The 14,351-nt window shown below is 39.5% G+C and overlaps 1 protein-coding gene across 1 annotated transcript in view; it reads right to left on the bottom strand.

Annotated features, from left to right (window-relative positions):
* Positions 1–344: 344 nt before the first annotated feature.
* Positions 345–14,351, bottom strand: part of LOC120543715 — a 27,534-nt gene continuing 13,527 nt past the window's right edge. Inside the window, exons 4-6 of the mRNA XM_039776887.1 lie at positions 13,736–13,933; positions 10,249–10,279; positions 345–502 (exon numbers count right to left, since the gene is read on the bottom strand). Coding sequence (XP_039632821.1) covers positions 432–502; positions 10,249–10,279; positions 13,736–13,933 — 300 coding nt within the window. The 3' untranslated portion in view covers positions 345–431. The remainder of the gene's footprint in view (positions 503–10,248; positions 10,280–13,735; positions 13,934–14,351) is intronic.

The following is a 14,351-nucleotide window of genomic DNA, read 5'->3' as shown; positions in this document are numbered from 1 at the left end:
AATCTAAAATCTTCTATTGACTTGAATCCGCATCACTAATGTCAAGGTCCCAGATCTGATTTTGTTTTTGAAACTGCCGATTTTTAAAGGGGAACTCTACTGATTTTACATGTGAGCTTCAGTTTACTCGTCTTGAGTAGTACTACTCTGCCTGTGAAAACAGCTGTCTTCTGAGGCTCTGGATGGAGCTTTCTTAAATCTTAAATCTTAACCCAAACTAGAGACTAAAAGTCTAATCTGTTTCTTGTGAGTCCCCTGATTATACAGAAGTGACATACAACATTGATACACGATCACCTTTATCAGTGATTGAGAAATTATAACATATAGATCTTTAGCACAGCCAAAAGTGACCTTTAAATTAAAAATACCAGCCAGCTAATTAGAATGCAGCATTGTTGAAAAGTCATACAGCTTTTTCATTTGCTTTTTTAGGAAAGGATGAAGGATGAAGTGTCTTGTAGCACCAGTATGGAAATACAATCGGACCGGGTGGTGGAGACTGAAAGGGACAGAAGAAACTTTAGAAACAGAGTGGATTGTGGGTTGAGGTCGAGAGACAGAAAGAGTAAGAAAGAAAGAGGCCACAGGTCAGAAATTAAACACTTCTGTGTGAAAACCACAGAACTTCCAGTGACATTGGTTTTGTATTTCTCTGCTGTGATGTTGAAGGCTATGATATGTGGATGGTGAGCTGATCCTTGAGGTCAACCTCTACCCCGGGCAGGAAGAGAAAACACCACAGGAGCACTGTCTCACAGCAGCAGCCAATCAAAACACTAACCTAACACATTCCTGGGCTCAAACAGCCAATCAAAGCATCACAATGGACATGTTCTGTGGACGGACCCGGGATCTCATTTTCAGAACAAATACACAGCAGAGCATGGGCGTCTCCACCAGGAGAGCAATCAGATCTTGCAGCGGTTACAGAAATGGACAAGAATGGTTTGGAGAAGGCAGGATTGGAGGCAGAAAAGAGGAGGAAAAGATGGAGCAGGGGATGGAGGTCGAGTTTCTCCCTCTTCTTTCTGTCAGGTCATTTCAGGTTAGGAAATTGGGTCAAAAAGGGAGCATGATGAGTCAGAAATTCTGCACAGAGTGATGGTCACAAAGATGTTCAAAGCCCTGTCTTTTATTATCTGTCTCCAATGGCTAGAAACTCTCTCTGTGGTAACAAAGTTTTTTGGCAATACATATTATACCGTTGGAAAGCCTGTTTAGTTCCCTTTCAAATATTGCCCCATTTGTAAGGAACATGCATTTGTGGGATGAGCAGCAGCGCTGAGTATGTGGGTTGCGCCCATGAAAAATATGCCAAATCTTCTCTGCCATTGCCAAACAGCTTATTCTGCAATTGACTCGTTTGGTGTTTGATGGCTTGGATGATTCTGCCTATGGCAGTTGGATCGTAGGGTCAAAGTGTGGAGAAGACGCGGAGGACGCTATGCTGATTGCTGCACCGATAGAGTAACACCTGTTGGTGGAGGCAGTGTGATGGTGTGTGGCGGCATCTCTCTCATGGGAAAAACGAGGCTTGTCATCATTGGAAGCAATCTCAATGCAGAGAGATATAGAGACGAGATTCTGCAACCAGTGGCAATCCCATATCTCCACAGTCTGGGACCGAACTCTATCCTCCAAGATGACAACACTCGCCCCCACACGGCAGGGTTTATCAGAGACTACCTCCAGAATGTGGGAGTGGAGAGGATGGAATGGCCTGCCAGCAGTCCTGACCTCAACCCCATTGAACACTTGTGGGATCAGCTTGGCCGTGCTGTTCATGCCAGTGACCAACACAACCACGTTGGCTGACATGCGACAATAGCTGCTGCTAATGCTTGCTCTTGGGGGAATAAATGGAATTGTTGGGGCTTTGTAAATTATAGAGTGTGGTCTATACCTACTCTATCTGTAAAGTGTCTCGAGATAACTCTTGTTATGATTTGATACTATAAATAAAATTTAATTGAAACATTTAATTGAATCCCACAGCAGTGTGTGACCAGGCTGGTGACCAGCATGAGGAGGAGGTGCCAGGCTGTTGTGGCTGTGTATGGTTCTACTGAGGCTCCTCATTCATTTCTTTGTGAAATGAATAAATTGTTAATTTAAATTGCCAATATGTCTTGTTTCTTCAAACTTCAATCATCCAATACACCAAACGAGTCAATGGCAGAATAAGCTGTTTGGCATTGGCAGAGAAGATTTGGCAATTTTTTCATGGGCGCAACCCACATACTCAGCACTGCTGCTCATCCCACAAATGGATGTTCCTTACAAATGGGGCATCATTTGAAAGGGAACTAAACAGGCTTTCCAACGATATAAGATTTATTGCCAAAAAGCATTGTTACCACAGAGAAATAATCTACCAAAAAGCATTGTTACCACAGAGAAATAATCTACCAAACACAAATTTCCTTACTTTTTGTGCTAAGTTTATATATATAAATACTGTAGCAAAACTACAAAGAGCCATATGAAAGCTGCACTTTCATATGGCTCTTTGTAGTTTTGCTTATTTAAAGCTAATGTACTTGCACTTGCTACTTATTATCTGGAGTTTGTACCTTCAGGGTTGAAAGCACTTAATTGGAAGTCACTTTGGATAAAAGCGTTAGCTAAATCGCATGTAATGTAATGTAATTTTAAACTGAATTTTGAATACATTTGTCTGTTCTGAACATGCAACTTCCAGTTTCCAGGCATTTCTGTCACTGACTCTCCTGCACTGTGATAGTATTACTGTAAAAAGTCAATAGCTGTAAAGGCACAGAGTCTGGGTTAGTGAGTTCAGACTGATCAATGATTTAACACAACCACGTGATCAAAGTATGTGACAAAAGCATCTTGTCCAATCCACTCCTCTCTGCCAGCTTCCTTAAATTTACACATCTGCTCAGCTACTGTGTACCCTCTTTCCCTTCCTCCTCCACCTCTCCCTGCTCATGTTTTCTCCTCTTCATCCCTTCCACTGTCTCCCTAGTCTCTGTCTTCTATTTTCAGCAACACTCATTCATTCAGGCCAAGCTGCTCAGCTCACTTGACTCTACTGTTTGAAACCAAAACACACACGCATGCATAACCCGCTCATACCTATACTGTATGTAGTCTATATGCACAATGTTTCACTTCCGGGATTTGCTACGGTGCCGCCGGAAGTTCCGCCTTATGCATGTCTTTTTCGTCTGATATCCGTTTTTAGTAAACCAGAGCATGTTTTTCTCCCAACGTGGAATGCTGTGTGGACTGGCGAGACTATACTGTATGTCACCTTAACAACTGCTTACTTGAAATCTTTGGGTGCAAATGCATTCAAAACTAAACAAATGAGGAATCCAGACGGTGAATCATCTTCATACAATAAAAGCATTCCTCATCCAGTAAAATAAAATGTCTGCAGCTTCAGTGAGCACCACCAGTCTGCTTTAAGTGGAAAACCTCCGGATTAAATGAAACCATTGAACAGATGGCACTGTGTAACCTTGACATTCCTAGCTCATACTATCTCTTTTCAGTGATCCCTGAAAGCACGCACGCACGCACGCGCACACGCACACACACACACACACACACACACACACACACACACACACACACACACACACACACACACACACACACACACACACACACACACACCTAATCATCTTACTGTGAATCACATAGTAATTCCATATGTTGCTCACTTCCTCAAAAAGAACATTTCAAAGAGCAATGCAGCAGGATTCAAATCACATCTGTTTATGTGTTTACTCGTGTTTGGTTGATGTATTTGCTTCCTAAGACGGGGATCAGCCCATTTAAACAGCTAATGTCAGCATTTAAAGAAAAATAGAAATATCATATAAAGAGCCTCAAAGAGGTTTAGTGATTTATCTGTAAAACTGTATATTATCAAAAACATGTAGTTTCACAGAAAACTAAAGTTGCTTCTGTATAGTTACAAACTTTTATGTGGAGGTAAATAAAATATAAAAGAAGTAAAGGAACAAACTCAATTGCACAAAGAAAGTATGTCCTTTCTCATAGATCTATGCTTGAAACATGAAATATTTTTAAAAAATCACCACCATGTTTAGTATTCAGAGGTGATATTGTTAACTTGACCCTTGACTCTGATACATCAGACTGTGATTGACAGGTCCTTCCTGCAAAAGCAAAGGCAGTGAAGACTGAAGACTCAACAACAGAGGACATGAAGAGGGGAAGACAGACGATGGCAGCACTGGACATCCCACATTAAGACAAACAATAAAAACGTCATGTAATTTTTGTTAAAAGCTTGAAGTCATTTGATTTTCCAGTGGAAGAAGGGGGGGGTTAAGTTTGATCTTCACTAATGTACAGTGGAATGAAGAAATAATGCATATTTTTATAATATTTTAGGATACATATGCTCATCATGTGTCATCACAAAAGAGCCTGAACTGAAACGGCAAGAATACAAAAAGCCAATTATTATACCTGTTCACATGTGTTTGAATCAACAGTATCAGTGTGTCTCTGTCAATATTTCTGCACCAGCCGTCAAGGAACGCTGCTCTGGTCAATTCCTTCAGAAAAAAATGGGCCAGGAGGAAAGTTGGTCAGGAGCTACTTCTAAGTGTCTATCCCAGATACTGTACTTTCTCGCTCTCTCTCCAGTAACAACAACAGCAACTTCTCGCTTTTCGTCTGCAAAAAAAAAACTAGAGTCAACTACGTAAGTACATGGCTTGGAGTTTTCCAAGGACCAACCTGCTTCCTCAAGCCTTTTATGTGTGCTAGTGTAGGGTTGCAGGACCACACACAAACACATACACAAATATGCACTCATATGTGTGTCGCCAAACACACATGCCAACACATACACACACAAATACACAAGTAGTAGAGTTTTACAATCTTTCAGCTCATTGTTTTGGTTTTGTGGCCTGCAGCTTTACTGTCTTGGTTCTCATCTCATCAGTGTTCTTTACAGTCGTAGTAGGCAGAAAACAAAGGCAAACAATAATTACAAACCACTTTATTTGTAGTTAAAACCAAAAGTGAGCACACCCTAAATGGTAATAATATTGCACATGAAAACTTTGTGAGCACAAATGTGTAAGTATGGTAGGTCAACGTTGAACCAGGAACTCGAGCTGTAAATGTGATGGATGTTGTTAATCAATTTGATAACTAAGTTAATAATAAATCAAATTGATCATTCATTGATTTTTAACATTTTTGACATTTACAGTCAGCTTTTTTATGTGGAAATTCAACATAAGAATATAAAAACAGTGTAAAACAAATATACATGAAAACTTTAAGGTCCCTGTTATTCCATGTTTTGCCACATTAATCTTTTCTGTGAAAGTAAACTTGCATGAAACATTGTTTTATCATTTATTCAAGTTTTGATTACTGTGACCTAATTTGGCTCACCTGGAAACAGAAGACTAGTGTTGTATGAAATGACATGGTATATAGTAACAACTTTAAAATAGGTTGGACGGATGTCATTTGCTCTTCCTACAAACATAACGTATATTCTCTAGTGAGTTGTCAGAAGATGTACACATGACCATATTATTCTTAAGACAATCATGGTCTTGGAAAGACCTTCTTTTATATTCCTGACTTCTGGGTTTTGTGATGAGGTTTATCTTTCTCTTATCATTGCGCAATAATAATTATTTAACCATCAATTTATCAGCGTTAATGTGCATTATTTTATAATTGTTTGAGTGCTTTCAGATACATTCCAGGACACTCCTCACTTCCACTACATGTTTTTAATTTTTGAATAGTTTTTAACTGCTCTTTAATGTTTTATGTAAAGCACTTTGAATTGCCCTGTTGCTGAAATGTGCTATACAAATAAAACTGCCTTGCCTTACTATTTTCGGGTTTAGTAAATTACCATTAAGACTTAAGAGAGAGTTAAGGTTGGATAAGAGGTTTGGGATAGAGTAACAATATAGATGTACATTAAATGTGTTTTTATTTGTTTATTAATGCATATTGCAAGTCGTGTTGCATGTGTGTTCTTATACACAGAGAAAAAATGCATAAGAAGCAGCACACAGGACTCATAGGGAGGTTAAGGGAGACAGAAATACTATCATGCAACACAGTAAACTGTTACAATGAAACAAATCAAGATGGAAAATAGACAAGGAAACAAACAAAATCACTCTGGGGATTGAGTTACAGTTTGAATGATCAGAAAAGGGCAGCAGAGGGCAGAAAGACAGAGGGAAAATGAAAAGGGAGAGGTGAGGGAAGAAACACAGGGAGGGACTGGGACTAAAGCCAAATCCACTTCCAGACTCGTTAAAGCACTGCTGCAATATTCAACACACACAAACACACACACACTTACTAAGCACTGATTAAATAAGGGACCTCCTAGCATCACAACCTTTAATGTATGCACTCTGGTGGGTCTACACAACACAGCTACACACACACACACACACACACACACACGTTAACACCACAACAAGCCACCGTCATTAAGTTATAAAGGTTTATTGCAAGTTAATTGCTGAGCCAACTGCTTTTCTGTGTGAGGTATTGTATGCATAACACACGGGGCAGTAGTAGAGGTTTTCCCTGTCTCAACATCATAGACACATGTACTGACGGAACCCTCTGATACTGATACTTTTACACAAGTTAAAAGAACATTTGAAGGAAGTGTGCAACTTTACTATCAGCTAAAAGGAGAGAAAATCCTTTGGGTTAAATAGCATTGTGAAAATGTGTGTCAGAAATCGGCTGAAACCCTCCAGTCAGATATATTAAAAACATATTTACAGACATGCAAAGGACACACTAAAAGGATTTTAGGTCGAGATTACCCAGCCTCCCCGAGCGTTTTCCAATACATGAAACTTCTGAAGGATTATATGTTTTTTTATAATCCTGGACTGCAGTGAAAGTGTAGAGAATGTGTGTCAGTGTGTGTTTGGTTCATGCCAAGGTCATTGGTAGCTTATCAGTTACTCTGAAATAGCAGCACTCTTCTAAAATATCTTTCAGTGGCAATTATTACCAGACCAGTAGTCGCGTACTCATCCAGCTGTCTGAAAAGAGCTGGAATAAACACCTGGTACAAAACTATGTTACGTGATGAGTTAACTTCAGAAAATCCTTCATGTTCATTAGATATTGCCAGCTGAATTTTATATTATTTTTCCAAAATGATGAGTATTCTGTGAAGAAGCCATTCTTTTTTAAAAGAATACGCCACCGTTTGTTGAAAAAGGGTTATTCACCGTCTCCTCTATATTTATATAGGTGGGCAAATGCATTTTTGTATCAGTGCATGCATTGTCTTAATCCGGCGCCGCCACCGCTAGTTTAGCTTAGCGTAATGAATGGAATCCTTTGTTGCCATAGCTAGCTTCCTCCTAATGAGTCACAAAAATGGATGAAATTGAAATCGGTCAAACGCGTTAGCTTTGTAAGACCATAGAGTATAAATGCCATGACGAAATTCAAGGTGTAAATATACGCAATGTATGTCGAAAGTCTAGCCGCGATGTTTCCCCATTGGAATGAATGGCAAACAGAGCTATAGCTAGCTTCCTCCTAACAAGACCTCTCAAATTCACAAAAATGGATGAAATTGAAATGCCATGACGAAATTCAAAGTGTAAATATACGCAATGTATGTCGAAAACCTGTGGAGCTCCACGGGCTGCCGATATCTCTATGCCCGAGTAGCAGTGCTTCGGCTGTAGCCTACTTCCACCCAATATAGTCCCAAGTCAATATCTGCCTAGGAAATCATCTAGTCTTAATCTGCATTGCTATTTTTATTCGTTGTGAATACTCAGGCCACAAGAAGTAATTAGGTTTTGTTTTTATTGTTGTTGGGTCACTTTTACTCACGACATGCTACACGGCAACAAAGGATTCCATTCATTACGCTAAGGTAAACTAGCAGCAGCACCGCCGGACTAAGACAATGCATGCACGAAAAAAAAAATACAAAAATGCATTTGCCCACCTATATAAATATAGAGGAGACGGTGAATAACCCAATTTCAACAAACGGTGGCGTATTCCTTGAATTTACAGTAATGCACTGGGGAGTGACAGATGAGAGTTAGTTATTGATCAAAGGCATAAGTCATAAGTAAATCTAAAAAATTGCAACTGTATTATCTGTTCTGCTGGTCTGCATTATCGTATACACCTTTCAATTCCTGTGTGTACAACTTGATTGACTGCTTAATTTTAAGTATTCAAATTGTATTTAATTCGTTCTTTTTTATTTTATATTATTTTCCATCTTTGAGCTTGGGCAGGATATCAAGTAGCTCCATTTGAGTTTAGAATAAAGTTGAAAGTCAGAAAAATCAGGTTTTGTGCATGTGTAGTGGAACTGAGGTAGCAGTCGGCACTTTGGCGGTGACCTCAAAGATTAAGATTATTGAAATGCAAACAAATTTGAGATTAACGAAAGCACTTAAGCATGTATACAAAAATACTCCTCTGTTATTGCATATTAATTCTTCAGAAAAAAAAATGTATTGAAAATAAATCCTTTCATCTTTGTAGGGATTACAATATTTTCCTCAGTGGCTTGAGGGCAGATTTGAATGGCATGCTTTCTCTCTCATAAACACACCCACAGACAAGTCACACTAAAAAAATACATCAAGAGATAGCCCGTAAGTTACGACTTCAAGTCACGACTCACGACTTGGTAGCGTTCCAGGCAAAGTCACCACAAACCCTTCTAGCTAGCGTTAGCTAGCGGCTACCTAACTGTAACTACAACGATCTGGTACGAGTTCACGAGTAGTAAGTTACGGGTTTGACTGCCGTTCCAGGGCACTTTCACGGGTAGAAGGTTGTGAAAACACGAGTTACGGGTTGCCTGGAACGCAGCATAACTAACACCAATAGTTCTGGTTGGAACTCCCTAGGAGGAATTCCCTGTTTATCTGGCAGAAAGCAGACTGAATGTCAGCTATGTGACCAGAGATATGTGCATATCATATCCTGTCCCTTTTCAGCTACCACACAGCCCACGCTGTGTGGTAGCAAACACTTGATTGATTAGACAGTCCTCAAATGAGAGGAGAAAATAAACACCCTCAATTGAAAAAAAACAACCTGAAGCATGAAAGCCCAAACAATGAAACTAATCTACACTCCTCACTCAGCGCTGTCATGTTTGTATAAAATGTTTCTGTCTCTCTGGCGCACTCACGCACGCACACACACACACACACACACACACACACACACACACACACACACACACACACACACACACACACACACACACACACACACACACACACACACACACACACTCTCTCTCTCTCTCTCAACCTTGTCGTATGCCACCAATAGCATCACCTCTGACCTCCCTGCAGCCTCTGGGGCCTCATTACCCATACTGCACCTCTCCTCCATAGACTATCATTGATGGTCATTGGAGACACCCCAACATGTACACACATATAAACACATGGATGTGTGAGCTCACACATACACATACAGACGAAACACACAAAAATAAACAATCCCGCAGCACGGCGAATGCGAGACATCTCCCTGGGTTGCCGTTAGCTACAGTTGGCATGACGCCTGTGCATGTCAATCAAAAAGGGACACTGAAGATAAGCGATATGGACAGGGGTCAGAGTTGGACTCATTAATCATCTCTTCAGACTCTCGTATCACTGTCTCTGCATGGGAACTTGAGTCCCAGAGAGAAAAGAAAAAACAGAAAACAATTCAAGACCAAAGGTAAAAAAATATATATTAATGTTATTTTTAACACAGGATCTCAATTAGAAACCTCAGTTTTGTTCTGGTGAAAGTATGATAAGCTTCTGAGTGTTATCACAAGACAAATTCCACCAAACCAAAACTTCAAAGCATAAAGTATTTGTATTTTTTTGTATGAGCTCTTCCGCATATCTTTGTTTATGCACCTGAGTGTTATGTATGTGTACAGGCAAGGCTGTGTGTGTGTGTGTGTGTGTGTGTGTGTGTGTGCATGTGTGTTTTAGTAGAAACAGTATATCATTACTTCTGGGTGGTTGAGGTTTGACATACTGGCTGGGAATCCAGTGGGAGCCATTCCCAGAAGTCCGGTTTTATCCCAAAGCGGGAATGCAAACAAACCAACTGAATGGATACTCAACGCACAGTATCCCCCACACACACACACACACACACACACACACACACACACACACACACACACACACACACACACACACACTTTAAGGGTTATCATACCTGCTGATTCACTGGTCATCCCTGCAGCAGCCTGAGATGAAAAAAGAGAAGAAAATACACAGTGAGTAACAGAACAAGAGCAATGAAATACAAAAACTTAGTGGATTCACATGAAAAATCTCAAGCTTTGGAGAATGTAAATTCAATATCAGCCAAAGGCAATGACTCAGTTTCCTCTTCATACAGCAGCAGCAGTAGTATACACTGAGAAAATGATCCAAATTTGAAATCTGGTTCAACCAACAGAAACAGATTTCTGAGTGTTTATGCCATACGATCATATGAAAATCCACCAAGCCCAGACAGCTAATTTGTTTGATTATCAACCAAGTGAAGAATGTTGTTTAATTGGGTGACATCCACTTGATGAATGTGACTAAAGACCCTTCAGGAAAAGAAAAATAGATGATGGTACCTGGTGTAAAAATAATAACAAGGGTAGAAGAAGAAAGAGAGCGAGGGAAGACAATAAGGTCAAGAACAGTAACAGTTAATTCCACCAGCAACAACCCATGACTCAAATATTCAATAGCTAGAATGTTAACACAGGAAATTAAAGCTTAGACTCTGATCATGAGGAGTACATCACACACACATGCACTACTTCAAAAGTCCCTGAATCCACAGTTCTGACATCTGACAACAAATACAATCAGGGAACTTAATGTCCCAGATTGATTTCTCACCAGTGTGTAAAACATTATCAAAACACAGACAGTGTATCATGAATGCTGCCACTTTCATAGGAAACCCCCACATCCTTACAGAGGTCTTCAGGAGCTGGGATTTACCAAATGATGCACCTGCAGTTTTGCAATTACTCAGGAAATTCTGCATGATTGCCCATGGGCTTTCCTCAGCCCTGAGATCATATACTGTAATTTACTAAACAAATAACGCATCATCTCAGCTGTCAATTCAAGTTTGTACAGAGGTGTAGTAAGATTTGAATTTCATATAAAAGCAGTGCTTTACATTTTTTTTGAAATTCTTCAGCAGGGAAAATATCTCTTACCAGAGAATGCCAACCATCACCCATTTATGTTTAGTTTATAGGAAATGATGATCAATAATGTAGATTTCTTACTTTGGTATATTATTAACTATATTTCTCTTGCAAAATGTAAGCAGACAAAACCCTAAAATTGCCACAAAAGCAATCTTTAAAGTGTGGATAGCTATCTGCAGTAGCAAGCAGTTTCACTGATGATCAGAGGATCAACAAACAGCACGTATTAAATAACCATCTCACCAAAACAAAATAAAGGTGTGTAAAAGTTGTTTAAGTCATCCAATCACCAATCAAAAATATTACAGTACTGATGTGGTTAATAGATGAACCATGAAATGTTCAATGCTTGTTTTAAAATTATGATAAAACAATGACAACAATTTTATTTTTGATTACTGCAATTCTTGCAACAAATATAATTCTAAATTCAGAGCTGAAAAGAACATGATGTACCTGTGTGTGCCTGTGTGCGCACATGTGTGAGTGAGTGTGTGTGTTTATGTCAGTTTGGACAGCTGTAGTTTATCAGTCACGGTTAGGGGAAAATAAACCCACTCCTTAGCATCAGTCTGATTCCACGGCCCCTGCCGCTCTACTACACACGCACTCACACACGCAAACACACATACATACAAATCCACAACTAATAATTCTGACACGGTCACTAAAGGCATGTACCACTGTATTGTGCAGAGGCATGCCATCTCTTGTGAACATCCCAGTTAATTTATTTTTTGCTGTTATGAAGATGTAAAGACATCTTGGTAAAACGGGGATATATTTAATGAAAAAGTGACAATGTGTCAGATTTAATTGTTGTTTAAATAGCATTAAAATGATATTATTACAATTTGTATATGATTAGTAAAATGCTCAATATCAATATCAAATCAATAATTTTCAACTAAATTTAGCCCAGATGTTTAGAGCTCTTTTTACTTGCAATCCACCAAACAGTGTTTATGGGGAGCATACAAGCTAATAAATAATAATAATAATAATAATAATAATAATAATAATAATAAGTAATAAAGGTATACCATACTGAGAAATTCTGGCTCTCAGTCACAAAACAATCGGACAAAACAATCCCAACTCAAGGTCCACTCACTAGCTTTTTCCAGAACTTTTAACACACGTGTTCTGTCAAACTACTATTTCCAAGACCAATAATGAAATTTCATGCTCAACTTATGAGTAAAAAAGAAGTCTTAAAAGCGCAAACAGCAGTGTGTATGCCAACAGATTCGTATTCATAAAAACTGAGAAAATTAATCCACTGATGAAGACCAGGTGATGTGGTTGAAAGCTCCAGGTTGTCAAGCTACTACCAGTGTCAAGAATCAACTTTCACCATTCATGTTTTTGTTATTTACAATTATAAAATATCAGTATCAGTTAATCCATTTCCCCATGTTTGCTCTTTGCCTCCCTTTTATCTGTCTGACAGTTGTATCTGTCTGATGGTGGTGTATTTGTGGCAGTTTCTGTTGTTGCCGCAGTGCTGACACAGAAAAAAGGTGACCTTACATACTGCTGGATGAAGCAAAGCTGTCTCATTGTTTTACTTTCACCTACAACAGCAGGGGACATGCAGACTGGACAGAAGCCCAGAGAGATGGAGGAGAGACGATAGAAGAAACAGGAGGGAGTAAATTAAGGTTTTTAAAGAAATAGTCAAAAGAGAAAGTGAGGAAAAACATTTGCTTTCCTTTAAAGAGCTTTGGGTAGAAATTCCTAGTGTAAGAGATATACTATACAGAATATAACAAGGCAGTGTAAAGATCACTTTGTTTCAGCACACTGTCCCAAAGACCAACAAGTCACTGTCCACAGTTTTATGGCCTGAGCCTGAAGGTTTCACTCAAAGGATGTTACAAATTGACTTTGGTAGACATCAAAACATTTCCTCAGATGGTTAACTGATCAAATTATAGCAATCAGACATATAGCAATGTCTCTGAAGCTCCTGTCTGCAGGGACAGCTACAAAGTGTTGTTGAGGTTGTTTAGCACAAACTCAGCATCCAAGCTGTTTCTAAAGAGTGAGTGAGGCATTAGTTAACAGAACGTTTGGACTAAGTCTGTAAGTTAATTAAATTGAGGGTAAATCACAGACATGATATCTGCTTGTGAGTGGTAACCTGATGTAACAACCAGTAGACAAACACTGGGCCAGAGCGGGTTTAACATGGGAGAAGCTGCAGTAGACTGTAGCCTGGTTGCATTTTTGATTAAATAAAGTATTTAGGGCAAATTTCAGGTGGTTTCGTTTTGTGGCAAAAGATACACAACTGTATTTTCTGTATCTTTCCAAACAGCTTTCTATCTATAATGTGTAGTGAATAGTGAGCAGGCACTTGCATGCACAAACATAACCACAAACACTCATTATAGTTATTCATTTTTGACTGGATGATTCACCGCAACGTCAGTCCAAACAAATACACACCCACAGAAGTACAGTCTCACTCACCCTGGCCCTTCGAGCATGGAGATGTGTAGGGGACGAGAGAGATGAGCGGGTCAGCGGTCTGCTGCGGGTCAGCGGTCTGCTGCGGGTTAGAGGTTGCGAGCGTCGCCTGGTCAGTGGCTCAGGTTTGTCTGAAGCTCTGGAGGTTCCCTGATCCTGACTCGGCACTCTACTTGCCGTCCTGCCCACAGCTGGATCACCCTGGGAGGACAGAGAAGAAGAAATCAGATAGGGGCACAGAAAAGATGCTTCTTTAGCCAAACACAAGACGCTATAACTGCAAATTGAGATGGAAAGTTCCTTCTTGACATTGGAAACAGCAGTTCTCAGTAGCTTTCGATCAAAGCAGATTAAGTTGTCCAGTGGATATGAAAATACAGCTCTTAAAATTGTCTTTTTTTCTGAGCACTTAAAGGACTTCTCTTCTATGTTGGCTTAAAAGCTGAGATCGAAAGATCCATCTTGACCTTGGAAACAGCAGTTGACAAATATAATCTCATCAAAAGGCCCATCCTGTAACTTTTAAGCCAATACAAAAAATCCTTAGTGTCCAAGAAAAATTTAAATTTGAACATCTCCTGGGAAACTCTCTGCATAGAAAGATTATATGATATAATGA

This window comes from Perca fluviatilis, chromosome 16 (genome assembly GCF_010015445.1).
Source record: "Perca fluviatilis chromosome 16, GENO_Pfluv_1.0, whole genome shotgun sequence".
Lineage (NCBI taxonomy): Eukaryota > Metazoa > Chordata > Actinopteri > Perciformes > Percidae > Perca > Perca fluviatilis.
This window is presented reverse-complemented; position numbering and strand designations above follow the sequence as displayed.